The sequence below is a fragment of the Taeniopygia guttata genome, chromosome 3, assembly GCF_048771995.1.
Source record: "Taeniopygia guttata chromosome 3, bTaeGut7.mat, whole genome shotgun sequence".
In the NCBI taxonomy this organism is placed as follows: Eukaryota; Metazoa; Chordata; class Aves; order Passeriformes; family Estrildidae; genus Taeniopygia; species Taeniopygia guttata.
In genome coordinates this window covers 115,178,933-115,203,444 of record NC_133027.1, presented here as the reverse complement: position 1 = coordinate 115,203,444, position 24,512 = coordinate 115,178,933, and the positions used below count along the sequence as shown (strand labels likewise).

The 24,512-nt window shown below is 46.7% G+C and overlaps 1 protein-coding gene across 6 annotated transcripts in view; it reads right to left on the bottom strand.

Moving 5' to 3' along the window:
• The window catches only part of ARHGEF33 (Rho guanine nucleotide exchange factor 33), a 33,625-nt gene that overhangs the window by 8,570 nt on the left and 543 nt on the right, over positions 1–24,512 (bottom strand). For 2 of the 6 annotated variants that reach the window (XM_030269324.4, XM_041715488.2), the window contains exons 2-12: positions 16,760–16,914; positions 13,448–13,497; positions 7,907–8,071; positions 6,188–6,309; positions 5,171–5,313; positions 4,093–4,152; positions 3,284–3,499; positions 2,529–2,658; positions 1,694–1,826; positions 867–950; positions 25–108 (exon numbers count right to left, since the gene is read on the bottom strand). In XM_030269324.4, the coding sequence (XP_030125184.3) occupies positions 25–108; positions 867–950; positions 1,694–1,826; positions 2,529–2,658; positions 3,284–3,499; positions 4,093–4,152; positions 5,171–5,313; positions 6,188–6,309; positions 7,907–8,071; positions 13,448–13,497; positions 16,760–16,781 (1,209 nt within the window). In that variant the 5' untranslated portion in view covers positions 16,782–16,914. Of the gene's footprint in view, positions 1–24; positions 109–866; positions 951–1,693; positions 1,827–2,528; positions 2,659–3,283; positions 3,500–4,092; positions 4,153–5,170; positions 5,314–6,187; positions 6,310–7,906; positions 8,072–8,975; positions 9,080–13,447; positions 13,500–16,759; positions 16,915–21,967; positions 22,024–24,512 lie in introns of those variants that run through there. The other 4 variants (XM_072927691.1, XM_030269327.4, XM_041715489.2 and 1 more) reach the window with 4 other exon arrangements.

Below are 24,512 nucleotides of genomic sequence, written 5' to 3'. Positions count from 1 at the left end.
ACAGTTTCCATCCTGGGGCCCTACCTGTAGGTGAATAAGGTATTCAGGGATTCGCTGGACTATATGAAAGAACAGAATGTAGAGATCAGACTTGATTTCTTCTTCTACCTGAAATAGAGAAAAATTACTTAAGAGTCTTTTCCACCCATAAAACACATCTCCTTCCAGATGGTTCTGTGGTTTAGTGAGTAGTTATGCTGTAAGGAGCTATAACAGTTCACAGGGGCACACCAGACATTTAGGCTGGGGATTATCTAATAGGGACACGCAGTTTAACAAAGTAGGGTGGGTATGTTGAAAGTGCACTAGTTAAGTTTCAGTGAAACCCCAAGAAGACACTGTTGCTCAAAATGAAGTTCTTAGTTTTGGCTAAAATTAATTGAACAAAATGAGATTAACTTCTAAATTAAAATATCTTGGAAGCAAGCAAATGAGGTTCAGCTGCTGCACTTTAAACTACTTTTATATTTAACTTTTCAAGTTTAAACCAAGAATCCAGAACCAAATAGCTGAATCTCAAAGTGAGGACTCTTTTCTCTATAAAGGACTCAATCCCTCTGTTTGGATGAGTCCTCCATTTTCCAGGGGACAGTTCCTGGAAAAGGTCTGGATAGCATGTGCATAGGTAAGCTTTTGGGAGTTTTAATCTGAGGCGTTGTCATGGCACAGCAGAAAAGCTGCTTTGGTTTCAGACAGCGAGGAAGGTGTTAAAGCTGCCTTTTGTAGATGCCAGTCAGCCATGGCAATCTCCAGGAAACAGAACAAGTGGATTGGCAGGAGAGTCCTATCATGGGTAGGCATAACGGGAAGAGATCCAGGCTTGCATGGTGCAATGCTATGTGCTGGGAAGCAGGCAGGAAGTTTACCTCCTTCAGGATCACTACGTGGATCAGAGAGATGCATTCTGGCAGGTCCCTCAGGTAAGCAACGTAGTAGTCCAGAAAATTATTCTTACAAAAGAGAAAAAGAACACCCAAACTTAACAGAGATTTTTGGTCACAGAGCCAGCCAAAGTGTTAATTCCCCACCATCACTGCTGGATGGTCACCAGTGCAGCAGAGCTGCTGTTTCAGTCCTTCAGGGCTTGGAACTTCTCAGGAAAGTCTGTTTAATAAAATGTTCAGCTGTTGAGTACAGTGTGTAAAGCTTTACTGCAGGTGGTGAGGGGTAGAGAGGCTGGGCAGTAAGAAGCTCTTCTTATCTAAGACTCCTAAGATTTATAAAGTATCAGATGAGTATTTACACATCCTTGTTGCTCACCAGGGCAACAGAACTGGGTGCAACAAACCAGGTAGGCCTGTGCCTGCCCAGCTGCTTGTCAGAGCTCTGAGCAAGGTGTACTGGGGCAGGGGAGCATCAGATCCCCTCTCTTTTCACACCGTTACTGGAAATACAGCCATTCAAGCTGTCAAGGCTCACATCTGGCTCCTGCAAGCAGGTCTGGGTGTCATATAGTTTATGGAGCTGTGCTATGAGGCTGCTTACCCACAGTGGGTCTGGCATGTGGGATCCCTGAACACCAAAGGGGCTGCCATGCCCCAGGACTGTGCTCTAGGGGGGCTTGCTGAAAGCCTTGCCCTTCAGGCCACAGCTGCGTAGCAAAGCCTCTCCGTTCAAGGTGTCTTGGTCTACCTGTGCCTCAACAAAACATCATGAAACATGACAGAAGATTCTGGAGAGGTCTTTAACATACCTCATCGTTTGTTAGCTTCAGGAAGATGTCTCCTAGGATCCCTTGTCGTGGCCAGCTCAGGACTCTCTCCTGGAGAGCATGCAGTAAATCCACGTGCTGCTGCACCAGGAACCGCAAAGAGTTGGGGAAAAAGCTGACAGGAGACCAAGTCAGTCTGGTAACACAGAGCAAAACCTCATCCCCAATAAGTGAATACTGCTGAAGTGGGCATTCCTGAGTGGTCAGCACAGCCTTGCACATGCAATATTGACTGCACCTATTATTGCTACTCTAGCACAGGTGTTACTGACTCCTGTGGTTGGAGTCCTGGCTGCATCTGGGGATCCTGTTTTGGCTGCTGTGTACATGCAAGTGCCCTCTCCAGCTGGCTATTGATGAAGTGTTTTGAAAGCTCCTTAGGCTTTCCTTGCAATGCATTGAGTAGCTGACCAGAATTAGCAGCACAGGCAGCCCCAGGCAATGCTGCTGTGGCCGATGATGCAGGACCATGGCCCTGAGCCATCCCACTGAGAGCTTGGAGGAGAGCTCCCCAGCTTTCTCTGTTTCACAAGACAACCCACTGATGCAGAGCTGGTCAAAATGTGCTAGTGCCTTTCTGCCACTTCATGTTGATTTCACCCAGAATCAGAACGAAGACGGTGGACAATGTGCAAGGAACAGGCAGGGATGTCTTTAATGACTGCAAAAACCTCCCAGTGCCTCCAGTTTTCAACTAGAAATAAAGTGTTCAACGATCTCCATGTGGATGTAAGAAAAGTGTGTGAGGGGATAATGCAGAAGTAATATTGACTGAAGAAAGCTCTCCAAAAGACAAAGAGCATGTTACATCAAATACCTTCTCTCTTTGGTGCTTCTTTTCACATCTGGCCCCTGCAGTGTGGCCTTGATCTTCAGGATTAGGGAAAGGTTGATGACATACTTCCTTTCTGACTCCAGCAGCTCCAAGGCGATGTTCTGCCTTTTGGCTTCCAGAAGATAATGGTTAAGTTTAAAAATAAGGAAATACTGACCTCAAGGACAGCTGCATATTAGACTGGTGAAGTGATCATGAAAGGAGAAACTTGTTTAAAAATTGTATTAATGTCTCATTGTTTTGTGTCTTCTTTACCCAAAATGTAAAACTCCACCCTGATGCTACAGCATGCCCCAGACATGACCAGTGCCTCAGTTTGCTAAGAAAGTTCCAAAGTAGATGTGTTTCCCCCATGAATACAAAATTTTTCTAAGAATAACAAAGCAAGCAATCAAAGGCAAAACAACTCATATCAGGATTTCCCATCCTGAGTAAACCCTGCAGAATGAGAAGTTGTATTTTTCATGCACTTAAGCAACTACTCTGCTGCAATCCCTTCAGTACTCTGAACCTGACAGGTCTTGGAAAGGAGAGGGGCTGTCCTGGGTACAGAGTAGTTCTGTCAGTCACACAGCCCAACAAATACAAAGGCCAGAGGTCTTGCAGTGGAGTGTGAGGCCCTGAGAGATTCCCCCCAGCAGCAGAAACTGGCCTGTGTGTCTCCCTCCATGGATGCTGATGACCAGCCAGCTCACACCAGCTTTGAGCCTCTCTAGCCAGAGTTTTCTACTCCTTACCAGCCAAAGAGGGCTCACATATTATGTTGTCTGCTGAGCTGTATCTGCTTTGGCCCATGTCTTTCCCTCTCTCTGGTTGCTCTTTGGAAATGTATTCATCTCCCCAGTCCTTGGTGTCCTTGGGCTGCTTCCAAACTGTTGATGGCAGATGCATTTTCGACTGCCCCTCTGTTGCCAGGGAAGGCTTGAGGCTGTCATCTGTCTCCATGGCTGCACCTGCAATGACAGACAGGTCAATGGACTCTGACATCTCAGCATCTCTCTGACCAGGTTATGGTGCTTCCATCCATTTGAAGCACTGGAAGGTGAATTTGGAGTATTCTTTGTGCTTCACAAGGGCTGTAGCCTTGTAGACTTAATTTACAAAGGAAGTGCAGTTGGTGAGCTCTTCAGCAGAACAAAGTTTGCACTCTTGCAGCATTTATTTTCAAGCCAATTAAGATCCAAAATGAGCTATATGTAGAGAAGCAGAAACACCTTCTTTTCCCAAAGGGGAAAAGTGGTGCTCTCACTATTCTTTGTTACATCAGGAAGCTTCAAATTTTCCTTTCTGCAAAGCACTTAGAATCTAAGAAAGCAATAGCAGAAAGTTTTTCTCTGCCAAACCCTTGGCACTGACTATTAGAGGCACTTCAGGAACACGGGTTTGCCCTCATATCTCAACTGCAAGCAGGAAAATAGAGGTATGGGGCAGAGTGAAAGACAACCCTATGAAATGCCTTCCCTGAAAGCATTTCTTCATTGCAGTAAAGCAAGCACTCTAATTGAATCATTGTCCCGCTGTCTTTGGACGCTTGATATTTTCTTACCTGGGCCTGCTATGACTTTCACACCTCCTTCTCCCATGGGCATGATCCTGGTGTCAGACACTGTTGAAGAACAAAGGGAACTTTAGCAACAGAAGGAAACTGTAGAGCTTGCTTCTTCCTGCCAAGCCCTGTCAGCAGGGTTAAATCCTCCAGTGAAAATCCTTTCACAGTTTTGCTATGAAAACATCCCTGTTGGACTGTCCAGTAAGGAGAATCTTCTCTGCTGGGCTCTTGTCACAAGTCTGTATTTCAGTAGCACTTGCAGACAGACAATGTGGGGTCCCTGCTGTGCTCAGTGCTGTGTGACTGCAGAGGAATGTGAGCAGACTTGGCTTCTCCTGGCATGCAGGTGCATGTTGGGTAGAAGATACTCCACATAGAACAAAAAGGATGGAGACCTAACACAGAGCCAGGGCTGGTATTTTGAGTGGAAAGGCGCTTATTGAAGAACAGAGAGATGAGACTGGAAAGAAAGGAGCAGTGGGAGAAGTGGGTGAGAAAGGTGGCTGTGCAAGAGGGATGTGAGGGAGAGGGCTGACCTGCCACCTCAGAGCATAGGGCAGAGGGGGGCCATGACTGGCAGGTTCTGAGCAAAACAGAGTAGAAAACAGCACATGGTTTTCATCTAATCTCTGCCTTTGTTGACATTTTAAATGAATATGTTTTTATTATCTTCCTATCTGAGCAGCAAGAGAGTGATAGGCCAGCTTAGACACCCAGACAATTATAGAATGAAAGGCTCTGCTCCATCTTCTTTTCTTTGATTCCAACTTCCAAGTGTTTGGCAGTTGATAGTGTTTTCCTCATCAAGGTGTGATTCCTCCTTCCTGTGCCCTGCTCCCTCACACAGAAACAAAACCAGGATTTTTATCAAGAGCCCCCATTTGGTTCTGTATCTGTGCCACTGGCACTACAGGAATGAAGATCCAGCCTGTATCCCTTGGAGGAGGCAAGAAATGGCTGTTGAGACAGTGTTTGCAAAGCAAATACTTCCTGAACCCAGGTTAGCCCAGTGATCTTTTTCTGATTTTGTTTTTTTCCTGAAAAAGGCACTGCATTTGCCTATTTCATTTCCTACCTTTTTCATAAGTCACGTTGTGTAAAAGACTTGTAAAATCTTCATTAATCAGCACAGGTTCTGGAAGGTTGATGGATCGAAATGGGCTGCCCTGGAGAGGTGTTGGCACTGTCTGTGACCCGTGGTCATCCTTCTGTGCTCTTCTGTACAAACACAAAGAACGAGGTGGTTGGAAAGTCTGAATGCTACAGGTGAAGCTCCTACACTACATTTGTGGCCAACACTGTCAGAAATAGGACAACTCTAGCAGAGACCAGGAAATTAGCTGGTTTTGATGGAATTGGCAGTTCATGAACAATGTTCTGGAAATAACTTCCACTGGCTATAGGAGAAGGTTATTTCAGATCTATTCTTTTGCAGAGCATATTTCATCTAATTAAATAGCTTAATTAGCTGAGGGGCCAGCCTAGATCTACAAAGTGTTTGCACCAAGGCAGCTGTATAGACTCATGTTCAAAACTCTGTTTTCAGAAGGAGGCTAATTAGGACCAATCTGGGCAACCATCTGCTTCATCACAGCATCAGTGTGGCCCAGCAGTGTGCAAACATTCTCTGACTCTGCTCAGAGGAGAAAAGGCTGGTGACAGGAAAGCAGAGCATGACTGCATCATCAGGAGCCCATTGAGTCCTGCAAGCTTGGAAGGGGAAATTGCAGTGCAGTTGTCTGAGTGGTGGAGGCCTCTGACTTTCAACAGCCCCAGCATGTCTTTAGTGGGTCTCTGTTCCACCAGGCCCTGGTTCTCCAGGGAGCTGCTGGGGGCTGTTTTGCTGCTGGAATCACAGTGAGGTGTTAGCATTTTTCCTCTGTCTTTGCTCTGTGGGGTGTAAGAGCCTGGGGTGAACTGAAACATTTCTGGTCATAAACAGGGCTGGTACATGTGTCCAGCCAGGAAAAAAATTAAGAAATTATGCTATACAAAAAGGAACAAAATGGACACCGCTGCTAATTAGTATTTTCAGAACCCTGGCGTTTGGGCCCTTACTTAGCTTTCATTTTCTGTGATTCTTGCCGCTTACTTAGCTTTCATTTTCCGTGATTCCCGCCGCTTCTCTTGCTGCAGCTGCTCAATTTTCTGTTGCATTTCCTCCTGCTTGGCACTGATTTCTTCAATCATTGACTTTGCATCGCTGAGCTCCTCCTGAGAAACAGGCAAAAGCACAGCATTCCCAGGGTGCCCATCAGCCTTACGTGGCACAGCTCTGAGTGCTGGCTGGTGTGCACAAGAGGTGCTCCAGGGTGCTGTGGGGAGTGGCTCTGTGATGAGACACTTCCCTTGCGAGTCCAGGATGTGTGACACGTGCCTGCACAACGTGGGGATCCTTAATTCTACAGAGCTCGCCCAAGGCAGCATGGTGCCACATGATCCAGGCACCGGTTGGAGATTAGACTCAGGGCTTCATCCACCACCAGCTGAAAGCACTGGGAGGCTCCTGCCCTTAATGGCATTTGGAGGTGGCCTTCAGGAGCACATTTCCCCCTCCAGTTTTCCAGCATGTGTATTCACATGGTGCACTTGGTTCAGATCCCAGTGTGAGCACTCACATGTATAAGCTTTTGCCAGTCAGACCATGGATCTGCCCTTTTAGCCTGGTTTCCTATGGAAATGAGGCCCTCCATATCCTCCCTCTCCACACTCCCTCAAGCAATTTGAGCCAAGCCTTACTCAGATGTAGAGCTCTGATGCATGAAGTTCCTGCAGGTTCCATGAATGTGAGCAGCAGGATTGAGGATAAATACTCAAAAGTTTCATGTAAACCAAAGGATTTCCCCCAAGAAAGGAGGTGACTTCACTGGGAGCTCAGTGCTTGAATAGCCAACATGGGCATGAGGCAGAGGCAGAGCAGCATTTGCCCCTTTTGTTGCTTGCATAATTCTTTATATCTGCATTTTAAATCCCCTTTTCCCATATGACAATGTCCTGGGTAACCCTGTGTCTGGTCGCTCTGAGACCTCTCCCATATGCCCTTGCCCTTTTGTTGTCTTCCTTGCTCATCTGGCACCGAGGGCTCCTTTTGCTTGGTGCCATCTGTCTCCCTGTCACAGGGTTAGCAATGGGCTTTTTCAGTAAGCAGCCCTCTTTAGCTTCACAAGGTATTATTGACTCAGCAAAACCCCCAGGGGAAAATTTGCAATAAAAACAATAAATGAGTTCCTCTGCCTGCCTCGTCATCCAGTTTCTGCATGGAGACACCGACTGTTTTTAAAGTGTACTTTAAGCCTTCTTGCTTGGCTGTCTCTCCAGACCTTTGTCTTTATCCTCTTGGGCCAGATCAAACCAGGCAGCACTTCCTTCCAGCCATGTGGAAATGCGACTTCAAAAGGCTTTAGGGTTTTGTGTTGATTTGCTGCTCTCCAGTGGCTTTGGTTCCTGCAGGAAATGCAGGAGACCTGACCTAGGGAGAGGTGTGGGACAGTGGCCCAGCAGTAGCCTATGAACAGGCCATAAACCCATGGCATGTGAAGCCCAGAGCAAGGGCTGCTCTGTGCCCAGGTAAATCTCAGCACTGCACCATGGCCAGCCAAGAAGGCTAAATAGGCCAGAGTATGGGTTACTTGTGAGTCTGAGCAGTCAGGAGAGACCCAAAGCCAAAGGAAGTACCCCAGGTGTATCCAAAACAATTCCTCACTCATTTTCTTTGCAAACAGGGAGCACTGACGGAGGCAGGGGAATGCTTCCCTCTGCCAGTCAAGCTCACATGGAAAGCATGCAGCCTCCCCACAGGTCACACTCCTACCTTGAAAGTGTTGAGGGAATTCTTCATCTCAGCCACCTTCTCTTCCATGGCACAGCGGCAGCTCTTGACCTTCTCTTCCAGGGCATACTCTCCATGCTGGATGCGTGACAGCTCCTGCATTGCTTCTGTGAAACCTGCCTTCAGCTCAGAGGCTAGTGCCTGCAACTACAGCAACCACAAACATGGTGGGTTCAGTCCCTCCTCCCAGGCTCAGGTGTTTGTGTCCCCTAGGGTCACAAAGGCTGGGTCTAACCCATTCTGTAAGGTGCTGTGCTCTTTCTCCTCCTCCTTTCATGGCTGGGAAACATGGGGAGAGGTTCGGCCCCTGCTGCAGCCTCAGTACAGAGTAGGAGGTGTTTGTCTTGGGCAATCCATGTGCCCCTTTCTTAGTCTTTTTTAAAAAACTTTTTTGAGTTTTTCCAGGCTCCCTGGCAGTTTGCAGCCTGTAGTAGGAGAGGACAGCCTGAAACACGCCAAGAAGGTTTGCAATAACAGCAGCCAGATTATTAATCTCCAAAGCAGCTGAGCAATCAAGAACGTGTCTGGTTTGGAGCAAGTCCTCCTCCCACATGTGCTCGTGGGCCTGGTACTCTCCCCACACAGGTCTAAACCCTCTCTCTCCAAGGGCTGTGGAGAAGCTCTGTCCTTTACCACAGACCCTTCCCATGGAAGGAGGCAGCTCTAACTTGTGCTGGGGAGGGAACAGGAGTTTTTTCCCTGGCATACAGTGATGCTGTGCCCACTCTCTATATTCTGTCCCTAGAGGCCCTGGTGCTGCTGGAAGAGCTCACCACCTAAGCTGGAGGCAGCCAGTGATAGCCGGGTGAAGCAGGAGATGGACTGGCGCAAGCCAGGCTGGCAGAGCAAGCAGACAGGGCTGGTGTGGAGGTGGGCAGTGAGGGGGGATCAGCGGCTGGCGGAGAGCTAAGCAGGGAACACCCTCTTGGGAGCAGCTCTGGCTGCTGACGCTGGACTCTGCCCCCACAGCTGTGAGCGAGGCACTCGTCCTGCCTGCGCAAAGCCCACAGCGAGGTCGCAGCCCGAGGCGCTTCGGCACAGAGGTTTTTACCTTTACAACAGAAATTCGGCCTAACATCTGGTTATAAACTGAGTCCAAAACAGGAGCACTGGTGGTAAGCGGAGAGCCACCCCGGGAACTCAGGCGCTTGAGTCCTGCAAATGGAGCAGAGATGGCTTCCGATACCTCGGGGCAATGGCATGCACCAGGCCCCTCTGGTCAAGACTGGCAGTGTCTTTACAGAGGATGTCTGCCTGCCATCCCCGCTGCTACCCCAGTGCTCACCCCACAGCCCCCACTCTGATCTGGCTGGACACACGTCTCCAGAGTGCCTGGGTAGGAGGAGCAGGACTGACAGGAACCACAGGCACCGGGACAGTGCAGAGGGGAGCAGGAGGCCGAGGACACCTTCCTTCATCAGGATGACAACCTGAGTCCCCAAGCCAGCTGGAGCTCCAGACTCCTTGGCTAAACCCTTTTCCCCACCCCTTCTGGCCACAGTGTCACCCTGTGACCTGTGAATATAGCCTGAAAGGTTAGAGGGGCTGCTCAGGGCAGACACTGACCACACTACTTCTGATATCTCAGCCCAGATGGTCATGGCATCATCAGACATCCTAAGATATGCGCCTGGAGAAGGGGGCGGGAGGGTTATAAAGTACTGTGACTGTGCAAAATGTTAATATTCCCAACCCTGCTCACAGGTGCTTGACACACTTTCCCCCTGAGCAGATGTGACCAAGGCACAGTCTGCCAGCCTGCATCAGGGCTGGGCATCACACACTGCCTTCCAAGTGAAAAGGGTTGATTTGCTAGAGCTGTCCCTTCCAACTGCAATATGCTATTCCATTGTAACCTATGCTAACCATTTCAGAGATCTGCTTCAGGATGGAGATATCACAGCCCCAGGTTTTGCTAGCAGTGGAGCAGTGCTGGAGCTGGCCCTGGAGATAACATGGTCTGGGGAGAATAAGCTGAAAATGAAATGTTTCTTCCCACAAGTCTGGCCATCTCCCCCTCAGATGCTTCCAGAAAGGGGGTAAACTACACGGATCCTTTGAAGGGTATAGGGATAGGAATCATTGCTGATCTTGAGGTTTCAGAGTAAGAAATTGCAAAGCATCAGTGAAAATGGACCACTGCAGAGACTTTGGCATCCATGTGCACTGAAACACTCTATGAAAGCAGAGTTCAGCCAAAATAAGGAAAGACTTAGATTAGAGCCTGGACAAAATATTCTCTGCATCTAAGAGCAGACAGTGACCTGTTATTTTGGGATTTGCTTTTTGGCCAATCTCTGCTTTTGTGGTGACAGTGCTAGCTTAATTTTTTTGTGTATCCCTCTCAGTGCTCCAGAGCCCAGCCTGAGTCTGTCCTGCCCCATATATCCTTCCTCAGCCCCATGCAGCTTGCAGTGGCTGTTTCAGACACTGAAATGCATCCTTGTATTGCTGCTTGAGGGATGAATGCAGCCAGAAACACCAACCAGCCACAGAGCTTGAATGATGGAGCAAGAAGTGCTGAAACCATGAGCAGGTCAGGGTTAGCATAGAGAGGAAATACATTCTTGTTGCATTGGATGCAGAGCTGATCCAAAATCAAGTAAAGTGGTACAGGAACAGCACACTATCATTAAACTCTTGCCAAGCATGGTTAACCATGGATTTTAGTTTGCGCTCATTTCTAAAAGCAAGCTGTAGAAAACCATCCTTTAAATCCCATAAGCTGTTAAAACAGATGGAAGCCATTGAGGTATCAGGCCCTGCCCATGCCTTGCCCAGGTGACAGGGCTCTGTCTCCACAGGGCTGACCTATGCCTACAGGACCAGAGAGGAACTTCACAGGTTTGTGACCCTCTGGAAAGTCAAGCCAACTCTGTGTTCCTAAAGTTTCTAAGTGCAACACATACCAAAAAGACAGATTGTGTAACACAGCAACAGTTAAACTGTAATGTGTTGCCCTGGCTCACTTATTCATGGGAGCAAAGAGGTAATTTAACACTTAGGTAGTGGAATTTAAGAAACTATAGCTTAAATTGAACTAATGCCTAGAGGATAAATGAATCTGCACAGTCATAGGGAGTCCTCGAACCTGTCCAACAACTGTTCAAAAAAAGCATTTAGGCATCTAAATAATTTAGTACCAGGTACAGATTTCAGTGCCCATCTGCCTTTGGACTGTGGCCCTCAAACCTGAAAAAGCAAAGCAGTGAGGCATCCAATGCCATGTGTCTGTAGTGGGTTACGTCTTTCTTGGACCCCATGACTCCTATTGCACCTGCTGCCCTTATGTTTTTCAGCTCTGTGTGGAAAACCCATGCTGTTCACAAAGGGTGCACAGCACTGAAGCTGCTTCCTGGAGCCGAGTCAGCAAAACTGCAGAGTCTCCCCCCTTCTCTCTTGGTGGGTACCAGCAATTTGAGACATTTGTAAAAGATAACAATGGTCCTTGCAGCCTAAAGCTTTGTTAAAGCTTTGAAGCAGCCCAGGGAAGATGGCTGTGGACAGCAGATGGAGATGGTTTATGGAAGGAAGGAGTGGGATGGAAAGAGGGCAGCAGAGCCTTGGTGAACTGGGTCACTGTCCTGGCTGCCACTGAAAGGATGAGAGGGAGCCCTTGCTTCTCTGAGTAGCTGTGTCCCCAAAGGTTTCCCCCAGCACTGGCCAGGGCTCTGTCTCCACAGGGACTTCCATTTGCATCTGCACCCTTGGCAGCTGCCTAAATCTTTACACCAGAACAGGACCTGCTGTCTGGGACCTTGAGCTGAAGCCTGTCAAAACCAGTAGAAAATAGGCTCTGATAAAGAAATACTGCACAATACTGCACAAAACAATTCTGCTATTATAAATATATATATATATATCCTTGAAAAGAGCAAAACCTTCTGTAGCCATGAAGGAGTACTGTCTGTGTGCTTCCCCAACTTTCTATCACTGCACATCTTTCTGGGGCTGGTCTGAAGAAGTAACTAGACATTGTGTCTCAGAGGAGGGCTGCCTGAGGACACTGCTTGAAACCAATCTGGCACAAAGTCCAGCATTTCACACAAGCCCTGGATCTGATTTTTCTGAGTTGCCTGATGCATGCTTTTACAAGGAAACAACTAATTTTTAGAACAGCTAATTCCTGTGCTTAAGGGCAGCACTCCTACAGCCAAGCATTAGGAAGGCTTGCAATGCCTCATAGCAGGAAAGCAGCAGTGATTTACAGTGGTAAAGAAGCTGATCCTAGGAGTATATCCAGCATATATATTCCTAGGCAAGGATGGCAGGAAAACAGTCAGCACAGCAGAGTAGGTGAGCAACAGAAGAGAGCGATGACTTAAAGGGAGCATGAAGTACTCATCAGCCCTTGTTCCACAGCTGTGCAGCCCCTTTTGGTAACTGCATCATCCAGGGCCCTTGCTGAAGCAGAAGGGAAGACCCAGCTGGTGACTGACAAATATTTAAGGATTCACTAAGGTACCCAGGTGTCAGCTGGAAAGCAACATGTGTGCATGGTGCTTCCAGTACACATGCATGTTGGATGCACTGTGCTGGACCCTTGGAGCTGGATGGATGGGAAAAGAGGATGAGATGACCGAAGTGCTGGGTAGTTCATGGAAAGCAGTGCTTTCTCCTCCTGCCATGTTGCACTGCAAGCAATTACAGGCATTAGTGTTGCAATGGTGACAAGGGAGGTCTTCAGTAGTCTGGCTTTCCACTTCAGGGCTGTGTTTCCTCTCTCAGATTACGGTTCCATATTGAACCAGACCAAGGATTAAAGTGCTTAAAACTCTGTCACATTTCCAGCAGACTGGAAATGCATAGGAAACATCACTGTGGAAAGGCTGAAACTGCATTTTACAGGACAGATACTCCCTGAGCTGTGGTAATAGATAACCTTACAGCATCTGTGGTGTCCAATTGCAGCAAAAATGTTACCCCAAAGACAAGGTACAGAGCTCAGGAGGAACTGATCACCAGGGTTTCCAAGCTTCTGGTCGGGCGGCCAGACAAAGACATGCAGAAAGACTGAACACTCTGGCTGCTCTGGGTTATCAGGCAAGAGCACCCCATGGCAGCTGGGAGGCTGCCAGGATAACCCAAAGGCCCACAGAAGACTTGGGCCCCTGCTGCATAAGACACCCCTGCCCCTTGTCAGTCAACACATCCTTGCTCTTTGGACAGTTCATCAGGTTTGCTGAAAGCTCATCAGAGCTCAGTCATGAAATCTCCCCCGTGCCCAGTGAATTGACATTCTCTGCTTGGTGCTAATGATGTCAGTTGCTTAATTAGCTGAGCTCACAAATCACCTCTCTAAATACAACTGCTTGTGAGCAGAGAAATTTTACTGAAAGGTCTTTTAAGATGAGGCCCAAGATGCGTGATATTTATTCATGCAGTGGGCATGTTGTGGTTGCTATGTTCCTTGTAAATGCCTACACTTTTCCTTCAACTTAATTTAGCTTTTTTAACTACTGTTTATATATTACTAATTCTTTAAACTCTTGGAGTTATTGAGGGCATTTTGCTCATCTTTACCTGCGAAATCTGTGTTGCAGGGGTACTCACAGGCACACTTTCAGTCCCTCCTGTGGGAATAAAGAACTTCAGTCAATTAAAATGACTTATAATGGCTGCTATAAATAACTGGAACAGAGGTTTTGAAGTCCCTCTTGAGGAACAAATCAGTTTTAAAGGACTCAAGTCTCACTTTAGGAGGTCTGAACACCATATAGTTTGTAAAATAAACTGCAATTATAAAATAGGAATGACTCACCTAAATTCAGATGTTAAATTCACCTTATTTGCTGTCCTTTGTCTGGCCAGAGCTGATCCATGCAAGGAAGTGAGAAAACTCCTATATGCAATTAGGACTAAATTGCTCCCTGTGAAGTTTAGTTTTGTGTACCAGCCTTAGGTAATAGGGTTTTTGTCCTAAAGCATTACTGATCTGCTTCTCTACTGAAACAGTAAATTTAATCTTCTACTGTATCTGTACATACTTCTATTACCTCCACAAAAGGCAAAATACCTTATCTGTATCTTTTACAAGTTTTATTTTGTCACAATTCGATCCAAGAAGTAATAATGTCTTTTCTAACCTCCCAAAATGACAACTTTTCATTGGTTTTGTCATTCCTGGGGGTTGTGGTATGCTGATCCCACTTGATCTTGTGCAACTTAACACTGCTAAAACAGACTTAGCTGATGGACATGATATCTATTTTGCAGAAGTATTTTGGACACTCCAGAGACATTAATCCTGGAATCATGGAATCATTTGTGTTGGAAGGGACCTTTTTAAGGTCATGTAGTGCAACTGTCTTGTGCAGAAACCATGAGCTGTCCAACAAAAATTACTGCTGGTTGTGCTGCCATTGCCCTTTGAGGCAATTGCAGTCCAATGGCCACAGTGTTATTCCCTCCATTAGGCTGCCTGGCTGGATCTCACTCCCAGAAAAAAACATTCCTCATCTGGATTGCCTCCTCTTGGGAATGCCACTTTACGAGATAGGTTTTCTCTTGCCTCCAAGGATTTGCCTCACTCATCTCTGCTGTTAAGTCACAGACACGACCAGTAACCTGTGCCCAACTCCAGGGGAAGCCAAGCTCCTTCTTTCCATGCTGGCTGCAGATGCTTGGTGCTTTTCCAACCTGCGCCTTTAAGAACACAGAAATTCAGTCCTGCAGAGGCTGGAAAAGCATGCAGGGAGGACTCTGCACAGTCAGCCAGTGGAAAGTTGAAGCTTGGAAGTCAGAGCTATACAAGGCATAGCTCCATTCTGATTTTCTTTATCCCTGAGGGGGAATGTGGGTTACCATCAAGGACACCTATGAAATGGCCCTGTTCTGGTCTCTAGGATTTGTCCTGATTCAGAGGAACTTGAGCAAATTCCCCAATGACTTGCAGAAGGGAGAGGCACAGAGGCTGTGTGCTCCTCTCTGCCCATGTGCCACTTCCTGCCTGTGCTAGTGGCTCTCTCAGCTGTGGGGTTGAGTAGCTGGGTCAGACACTGACCCTCTGGGGAATATCCTCCCATGCTTCCTCCTAGGGAAAACAAGAAGCAGCAGGTGACTGGGAGAGGTGACTATGACTCCAAACTGCCAGCTGTTTGGGGTCAGAACTCATTAGCCAGCCTGCACCAAGTCTCGTGTTTCAACTTTTAAATTACAGATTGTTTTCATCTTCAGCTTTGGCCTTTCTGGTTCTTTTTATCCAGATTTGTCTGCAACCACATGAATTAGGAACTGACCTTTGGTCTGAAGCTTTCTCATGGTGCCTGGAGCTGGGGCTGTGTGTACAGTGACTCTCCTGAATCATGGAAACTGAGGCCCATGCCAGTTCTGTTGGGCTCTTGCTGTGGGATAGTAAGGACTGGCTCAAAGAGAGCAAGAGGACATGAATTAATAGTTTCTGAATTAATAGTACAACACAAACCAGGTGCAGGGAGGACAAGGAGATGCTGTTTTTACAACATTGCATGGGTGTTTTGAGTGCTGAGCTCTGAGAAGGACTGGAGGTGTCAGGTAGAAGCATAGCACAGCAAGGAAGATCCTCCTCAAATTTTCTTTGGGTTTCTTTCAATCTGCTACATAAGACAGAGGGCCTGACAGTCCTGCAGAGATCCATAGGGATCTTTCATGTGGAATTGATTGTGGATCAGTCTGCAATATCCTTGGATATACTAAAAGTGAGGAACTGATCCTGAGCAAGACCAATCTGGGGAGAGGATCACTGCTACTGTGAGTTTACTCCCACCTTTGCCATGAGCACTCTCTGAATATACCCAGTCAAAACCCAGATAATTTCTGTAAAGTCACTGCAAAGATGTGAAACAGAGGAGGCTTCTCACAGTCTCACTGTGGGAAACAAGGGACCTCATGGTTATCTCCCAATTTCTGCAGTGAACATCTGCAGCCCATGAGGGCATAACAATTAATTGGAAAAAATCCCTGAGTTAATTTCCTTTTCAGTCTGCTGTTGTGTAAGGGCCTAGGTACACAGACCTAGTTTCATCAAATTAGAATAATCATGATACTAACAGAGAAATTAACTTCTCTGTTAACTATGCCATGAATCGTGGCACCACCAAGCATCTTTTAAGAGGAAAGAGGTGGTCCAGTCTCTCTCCTGAGCTGACAGCTGTGGACACTCCTAGAGCTGCTCCCCCTGCTCATAGATCCAAGAGTTCCTCACCATATGGACACAGTGCCTCTGAGGTGGCAAGGCAAAGCACAGTGCGAGGGGTTTGGGGTGGAAAGCAAGTACCACATTCCTCTGAAAGAAGTCAGTAACCACTAAAACGCTGTATTTGAGCTTTGCGTACTTTGTAGAATGCAGCCAACCTTAGCAAGGACTGATTGCATGCAAGCAATGTGGCCTGGATACATCTTGATGCTTGCAAGATTGGGATTGGTGCAGATATCTGTGTTGTGGCACCAATACAAACAAGAACCCTTCTCTACAAAGCACATGGGGGAGAGAAGCAGATCCTCATCACAGCACCCTCATGTAAAACACAGCTTTGGACAGTCAGAAATCTCTCTACATCCTAAGGCAGAAGTGGGGCACGAGGCAAGAAAAGGAATGACTTCCCACATTGGACATCATATATGCCACAGGAGTATTTTCCAGAGAGGAGAGGGAGGTAGTTCTAAAATAAGAAATAAAAATGTCAACCCCCAGGTATTTCTAAGAAACTGAAAGTACTGAACATTTGCCCACAGCTGCCATGGTTGAGAGGTGCTCTCAGGAGCCCGGCTGGTGGCCAGCAGACAGCTCCTTTGAGAGCATGTTTCTCTCTTGCTGTCTTTCATGCGAGCAAGAAGTGAAATAAGAGGATGCTTTACCTTCGTGTTTGTTTGTGTCCATGGCTGCTATGGGGTGTGCGTCCTTGCAGGGACTCCTGTCCTCACTCTGGAGGGTTCTGGCTGGTCACTGGGAACATCCCATGGCTTAGAGCTGCCCACATGTGAGCCCTGGGGTGGGTCAGCTGATCTGAACCCTGAGTGCAGAAAGATGCAGAAAGGATTTATTGAGCAGAGCTGCTCGAAGGTCAGACAACAGAGAAAGGAGGAGCGATTTGAGAGAGAATGAAGCATCCTAAAGATCTTCTTGGGCTCACAGTGCCTCCACAGAGTGGATGATGGTACAAACCCTTCCCTCCCAGCCCGAGGCCATTTATGTTTCCATGGACAGGTGACTAAAAGGTTCTATGTAATCCCACAGAGACTGTTTCCTCAGAAAGATACTTTCTCTATGAACACTGAATCAAAATATGCTGTAGTTTGAACAGCACATGAACATCTTGCACAGGTGTTCTGCATCCAAGAGTCAGATTTTTGCTATGCAACCAGTCACCCAAAATGTGCTTCAGACCTGTGTTTGGGCCACAGAAATACTGCCTTCAGAATGCTGCTGCACAATTCTGCCAGCACTTCAGGAGGCCCTTGTACTGCTGTACCTGCTTTCTCTGCCCACTGCCTCCCTGACTGCGAGATACAGAAGTGCTGCAGGGCACCTCAATGTGCAGAGGTGTGGCCTCTGTGGGAACCAGGGCCCAAGCCAATCCCATGGTAATGCACCTCATCACTCACCTGCTATTGGGATTAGGACCCTGATGCCTGATTAATGACATGGGCAGAGACACAGAAAAATGGATTGTACCAGCTCACACTTCCCACATCAACATGGGCCCTGCCCAGATCCATGCTTCCCCTTCCCAGGGTTCCAAGTCTGCTTTTGTCCAGCCTTACTAGGAAACCAGATGTGATTTAGGACTCAAGAATAACCTCCTACCTCCATTCCTGTTGGACACAGCTGTGCAGAAGGCTGATGTGAGTCATCTTTAGCTTTGCTAACGGGACTGGAGTAGCCAGCATAATTGTGGCACAGAGCTCTGCTGGCACAGCTCTGCCAAAGTAGTTCAGAGAAGTCTGAGGTGATGTGTTCAGGGAAGCAGGCACAGAGAAAGGCACAGAGCATTACATAGATGGGAAAACTGCAAAATATGCAAGAGTCCTGTGTGGCTACTGGAAATCAGAGCAGAAGCAGGTGATTCTGGAGCACTCAGCAATGCAGCTTTGGCCCTACACATTAAACCTGAGAGCTTTTGAGTGTGGAATTCCCAGGAGAGGAGGGTGGTGGCACTACCAGTGCTACAGAATATCCAGCTGGCCTCTTGCTGCAGGGTATGGTGTGGATTGAAAAGCTTCCAGCACAGCACTGGAGGGACTTGGGGTTAAGCATCATTTTAAGATTGAGCATTAATGAAAAGATAAATTATTTGTAAGAGAGCTGTTTGTAAGATCACTTGCTAAGAAGATCCACTGACTTCTCGGGACAGAGGATCCCTTGGTGAGGCATGTGGAAAACCTGAGCAAATTGGAGGGACCTTTGAAGTGGGATTTGTACAAATAGGCTGGGAAAGCTCCCAGAGTGAGATAAATCTTAGGGTTTGTTACATCTGTTTTCAATCAGCTGATAGCATAACAGTTGGTTTTTGGTTGTTTTTTGGTTTTGTTTGTTTGGTTGTTTTTTTTTTTTTTTTGTTTTTTTTTTTTTTTTTTTTGTTCTGAAGACTCTTAGAGCCATTACAGAGTTTAGATGGGCAGGAACCTCTGGAGTTATCTGACTCAAAACAGGGCTAACCCCAAAGCTAGACCAGATTGCTCAGGGCCACACCAAGTCAAGGTCTAAGTATGTCCCAGGTTAGAGAATTCTCAACCTTTCTGCTCCTGGGGCTACGCTGCTTCTATGAGGAAGAATTTTTCCTTATGGACAGTCAAGGTTTCTTTCGTTGGAATTTGGCCATCTGTCCTTTCATTGTGTCTGTGAGAAAAGCCTATTAAGTAGTTGCAGGTGGCTATAGAAGTCTCCCAGCCTTCCTTTCCCCAAGATGGACAAACTCAGCTCACTCAGCCTGTCATCACCCTATGCTCTGTGCTCTAGTTCTCTCCAGCAAAGAAAAAAAGAAAATCTTTTTTGGTATTAGGTATTCCAGAAAATGACAAGAATGTGAGTTGTTTTTAAAGTACCTAAATCTCTCTAGAAGTTTTGAGGACAAAGTGTTTAAATGTGTGTTTCTGAGCAAAACAGACTTATAAATTCAACTTCACCAGCAAAGTTGTTAAAACTTTGCTCCAAATTTAAATTAATCAGCACCACAGAAAAATCCTGAGACTATTGTTATTGGGCTGTTGAACTAGGACTAGTGTGCTTAACAGAGAACTGGTTTTAAAATTCAGAATTTCTTTTGCAGTGCTGGGGAAAGAGGAACAAGTAGGAAAGACAAAACAGATATGAAAGAAACATGAACCTCCTTTGTTTTCACTGACAACAAAGGAAACAGCATTTTTGGAAATTATCTGATTTAATTTTCATATCTTTTTGCCTGTTCTACTAAGGACATGTTTAAGCACAGTCTCTGTCCTCTGCAGAGCTCAGGAGTGAGTCTTTGAAACTGGGACACGGGGATGCCGCCATCCCCTCCTGCTTCAGGCAAAGCAGGAGTTTTGTTATCTGACTACACTGCAAAGTAGGTTGACCTTGGTTAAGTGGGTCCAGGAAATCTTACCTGTTTTACCAGAATAAATGTCTTTGTGCGTCCTCTATCTGCAGCCTGCAATTTCCTGAGTTACCCCTTGGTTATTTGTTATGTTAAATAATTGCATTAACATTGGCTACTTTCCAGAATTTAGGGCTCACTGCTGTACTTGGTGAATGTGTAACATTGCCTCTCTCCTGAATTGCTGAATATAAGAAGTAAGACTAATCAGCCCTTCCTCATCACTGGAACAGAACATGAGCCTTGCCCTGGTTTGGAGTGAAAGTACTCTGTTCCCCCCAGCTGTGGGTGGGGAGGCTGTTAACATTGTCTTCACCATGGACCAGGATTTCAGGGAGCCTGAGCTGGCTGAGCAGTCTGGCTTGTGCCTAAAGGGTGCAAGAAATGGCTTGGAGAATAGGATTTGGTATTTGGCCCCAAGACCCTGGATGGGGGCTGCTTGGTCATACCATGCCCCTGCTGGCAGTGGACAAGTCCTAAACTCACAGCAGAGTCAAGGTGAACAGAAGCCCTTGTATGGCTCTAGTTCAACTTTCCTGCTCAAATCAAGAGTAATGCCAAACTTCCTCAGGACTCAGTCAAGCTCTGGTCTGGACAGTTCCCACATTGGAGTCTTCACAGCCACTCTGGGCCCTCCAGTACCCTGAAGAAGAATATTTTTCCTTACATCCAGTTGGGGTTTCCCTTAGCTGCAGCTTGTACCCATTGCCTTTCACTGTGCACCTCTGGGAAGATTCTGGACTCCATCTTCTTTACAGCCCCCTTGAGGCAGAGAAAAGCTGGAGAGGATTCCCCCCTTCATGTTTTTGTCTCAGTCCTGAGCAAGTCCCTCCCTGTATACACATACATGCGTCCATGTGCACATCAGCAGCAAGTGCAAGCCCTCCATGAAGCTCCTTTCCTAAACCACTACCAGGCCTCCACCTGTGACAAATCCGAGGTTTGCCTGACATGCCAGCTACCACAGGGTAGTTCCCTATCAACAAGGAGATGTTATTGCTCCTCTGCAAGCTCCCCACTGACCAGGCTCAGTACCCAGTCACATGGAGCCATTCCCAGGCTGTCTTGGCCTGCCGTTCGAACCCAGGTCCCCTGCTTTAGGGACAAGAAACGGCAAAGATGTGCTTGTTTCTTCAGAGCTGAACACTAAAACTCATTTACACTCCCGCAGTTCTCATCTAGTCAGAATAATATCTCCAGAGCAAACCCCACAGAATAATTTGAAGGTGTTAAAGCCACCAGATTCCTCCATCATGGCAAAAAGATGTATTTTCCCCTTTTGTTTCTATCTCCCCTCCAGCAGCCAAATCTGCTGAAACCAAAGAAATTCTGCCATGCTGCTGGCCACTGGTGGCCAGCAAAGAATCCTGTCTTGGTGCCTTGCATGGGCAGCTGGCACTGCAACCCCTCCCACCCAGCACAGCAGCTAACCTGCTAACAGAGCCTGGGCCAGCACCCACTTCCCGTGAGATCCCTGAGGGAGAAGGGAGGGATGGAGAAATGGATGGATGGATGGATGGATGGATGGATGGATGGATGGATGGATGGATGGATGGATGGATGGAGGGAGGGATGGATGAGGTCCCACTGAGTTGTGCCCTTGAGGCAGCACAGGAGTGGGGTTCCTGCACAAAGCCATGCACAGTGCAGAGAGGAGAGGCAGGTCCTGCAGCCTGAATTGCAACTGTGGGACCATGCTCCCACTCCCAGCGCTCTCCCTACATGGAATGGCACAACTGGGGGAGAGATTCAGCTATGCAGAGGATCACAGATCAAAAAGACTGAGGGACTGAGACACCAAGCTTCAGCATGCAAGCAGGCAGGGTTCAGTAAAGTGTTCACAGCCTAGCCTTGGAGTAGAACTGTTACTATTTGTCTGGCTTCCTGTCCCATTCTGCTTCTGAAATCATGACATTGGTTACCGTGCAGGAATCCATGTGCACTTTTGCTGCTTCAGTTATTAAACACCCACAGTTTTCCTAACTAAGTGCTTGGGATCTTCCTGGTGACTGTCTCAGTGCTGCTGGCTGAGATTGCTGGCTGTTTTAAATATCTCACTTGGAGAACAACCCCCAGTCCTCTAAACAGATAACAAAAAATCAGTTATTTAATCTCATCCCACTTGCACTTTGTCCCCAACTAACTCTAATGCAGCTATCATCCAAATAAGTCAATTCAGCACGACACTTCAATTTAGGTTGTAAATGGTGAGAGCAAAAAAAAAAGTCTTTTTAAACTATTTTAGAAACCTCACTATAAATGCAGCCTAACAAGATTGTCCAGCACACTAAGAAGCTAGATCTCCATTCAGAATCTTAGAAGAATCAGCTGAAAATAACTATGGGCACTGAAGATGCAAAACAGTTTAAATATAATTTTATGTGCTGCACACACAATATAATTAGTTATGACTCTAGCTTTATCCAACAATATGAAAAATGGCATAATTGACCCCACTCTTCATCCCAAGCCGAGTACATTTTAAACTTACCCCAGGCTAGCTGAAGATCCTTCAGCACTGGTGGTTGCTAGAGTTGGGAATTAGCACTGTGCAAGAAAGGAGAGAGAGGGAGAGGAGAGCAATGGTGGCTTGATGTTTCCCAGGACGGGACTGTCACATGCTAATCACTGATTTGAAATGCAAGCATAACAAAAGCCTTCTAATTATATAATCTTCGGGTCACATCCTTGTGCGCCCATGCAAAAACCAGGACTGTGCACTTGGAAGAAGGCGATGCAGAATTTCTGACTTTTTAATTAGCATTGCACAGGGCTGGGGAGGGAGGGCGAGGAGCCCTGGGAAGTGACGGCAGCAGGGGCCATGTGGGGCCGTGCTGCTTTGCCAGGCTCAGAGGATCTTAAGTACCTCCTGCGGCATCCAAAAAATACAACCTCCAGGTGGGGACAGGCAAATGGGACCAGTCCCTCCCTACCTGCTGACAGCCTGGCTTTCCTAGGCATGGGGGCCAAGGGCAAGGTTGCCAAAGTAGCCACGGCAGGGGAGCAGCAACACAAACCAGCACTTGAGTATTTTCTTTCTTTTCAATGATGAAAAATGTTGAGTAAAAATAAATAAGGGCTTGGAGCAGCAGCCCTCCACACCTGCTCCAGTTCTTCCCTAAGGAAGATCAGCCCTTCACTGGAGAGCTCTTTGCTCCAAAGGGAGCATGTGGAGAATGCAGGTAACCCAAGGGCAGGGCTGTCAGGGCAGTGCTTGGGCCAGTCCACGAATTACTCTGAAGTGTAAGAACAGGGAGACATAAAGGAGGAGGCACAGTAACAAAAGGCAGACTAATTTCTCCCTGAAAGACAGATCTGCTTCAAAGATACCCTCCAGGCAGAAAATGTGAAATGTGAAATGCACAGCCTAAATCAGTATCATTGCTGTGCAGTGTAGATAAACGTGGAGCCCTAGCAAAGGAGCCGAAAGAACAGGCTCCTAAATTAAAGCTCTCTGGAAGGTGCTGCTACCTATGAAGTCAAGCATTAGGGACAGGGGACACAGTATTTCTCTTTTTTTTTTTTTTGTGTATTTTGTTTTGTTTTGTTTTTTGTTGTTGCTTAGGTTTAGGGTCTTCTTTTTGGTTTTTTTGGTTTGTTTTTTTGGTGGCTTTTTTTTTTTTGAGCTGGCTATTTCAGAAGCAAAAAACAAAAAAATTGAACAAAATCGACTGTTCCCCTCAAGCACAATCTCAGGTGCTCTTTTGCAGTCCCCCTCTAGAAAATGAGAATGGTGTATATACGTATATGAGAAGTATTTTCACTCCAGGACAAGAAGGCATCTAAGAGACAAAACCCCATGAGACAATGCAATGCATTTATTTATCTGAAGAGAGCCGCTTCTCCCAGAGCTGACTCTCCATCTCCTGTGGACAGGCTGTTCCCACAGGTGGGTCCATGGAGCAGCATTCCTGTGAACCATTCTTGCTTTTGTGGGGGTGGTGGGGAGCCTTTATGGGGCAGAGCAGACCCAAATGGACCATCAGAGTGGTGGCTGTGGCCACCATCTGCAGGACCCCGAGGAAACACGCTCATGGCAGGTGTTGTCTCTGGGGGTTGGGGGCTGTGGTGGGTCTTATACAGCCAAACCAGTGTGTACATTTTCTTTTTTATTTTTGTGGTAGTTTTTTTCTTTAAACTCCAACCTGGTACAGGTTGCCTGGAGGAGTTGTGGAGTGTCCATCCATAGAGTCAAGACCCGACAGGATGTGCTGGAGGGCAGCTGTCATGGGTGACCTGTGCGTGCAGGGATCTGCAGAGAGGCCTTCCCCACCTCAGTGACACAGCTTTGGGGTCTCTTGTCACTTAATGTTACCCTCACTTTGTAATAAATAGATATGATTTGTGCTAACTAAATTGTAACTATATCAATATTTTAGAGAATAATTGCTATAAAATAAAAAGGAAAAGTGTATGCGATGAGTGTTACAAAGCAGATGGGTTTCTTTGCAGATGTTACATGTGAAAAACAGGATGCAGGATGTATTATTGAGATAAGCAAGATCTTAAAACAGAATCAGCCTTGGGACAAACAAAATTGGGATGACTCCCAAAGCAGAATCGACCTTGGGATGAGTAAAGTTGGAACAATTCCAGGTATGGAATCTAAAGTAGTTGTCTTATCTATGAAATAATAAGGCTTATTTGGAACATAATGCTTAAAGCTTAATGCACATGCACAACCTGCCAGGTTGTTCAGAAGGCAGTGAGGAAGACGGTAAGCCTTCCTCTGAAAAGACCACTGAAAATCCAGGAGGCTCCCTAGCAACAAGCGGAGCATGCGCTATGCAGTATAGTGACGTAGATGTCAAGAATCGAAAATAGGAGGAGATTTACAGAAAATTATTGATGAATATGTATTAACATACAGTACATAGGGTTTAGTTCAGATTCCTGTGTTTCTTACGTGAGACAGGGTGAGAAACCCTCCCCGTAGCCCGATCAGTTTTGCTTATGCTTTATACGAAACTTAATCATACTTAATTAAGTATGATTAAAGTGCCAAATTTTTAATATGCTTGATTATATTTAATATA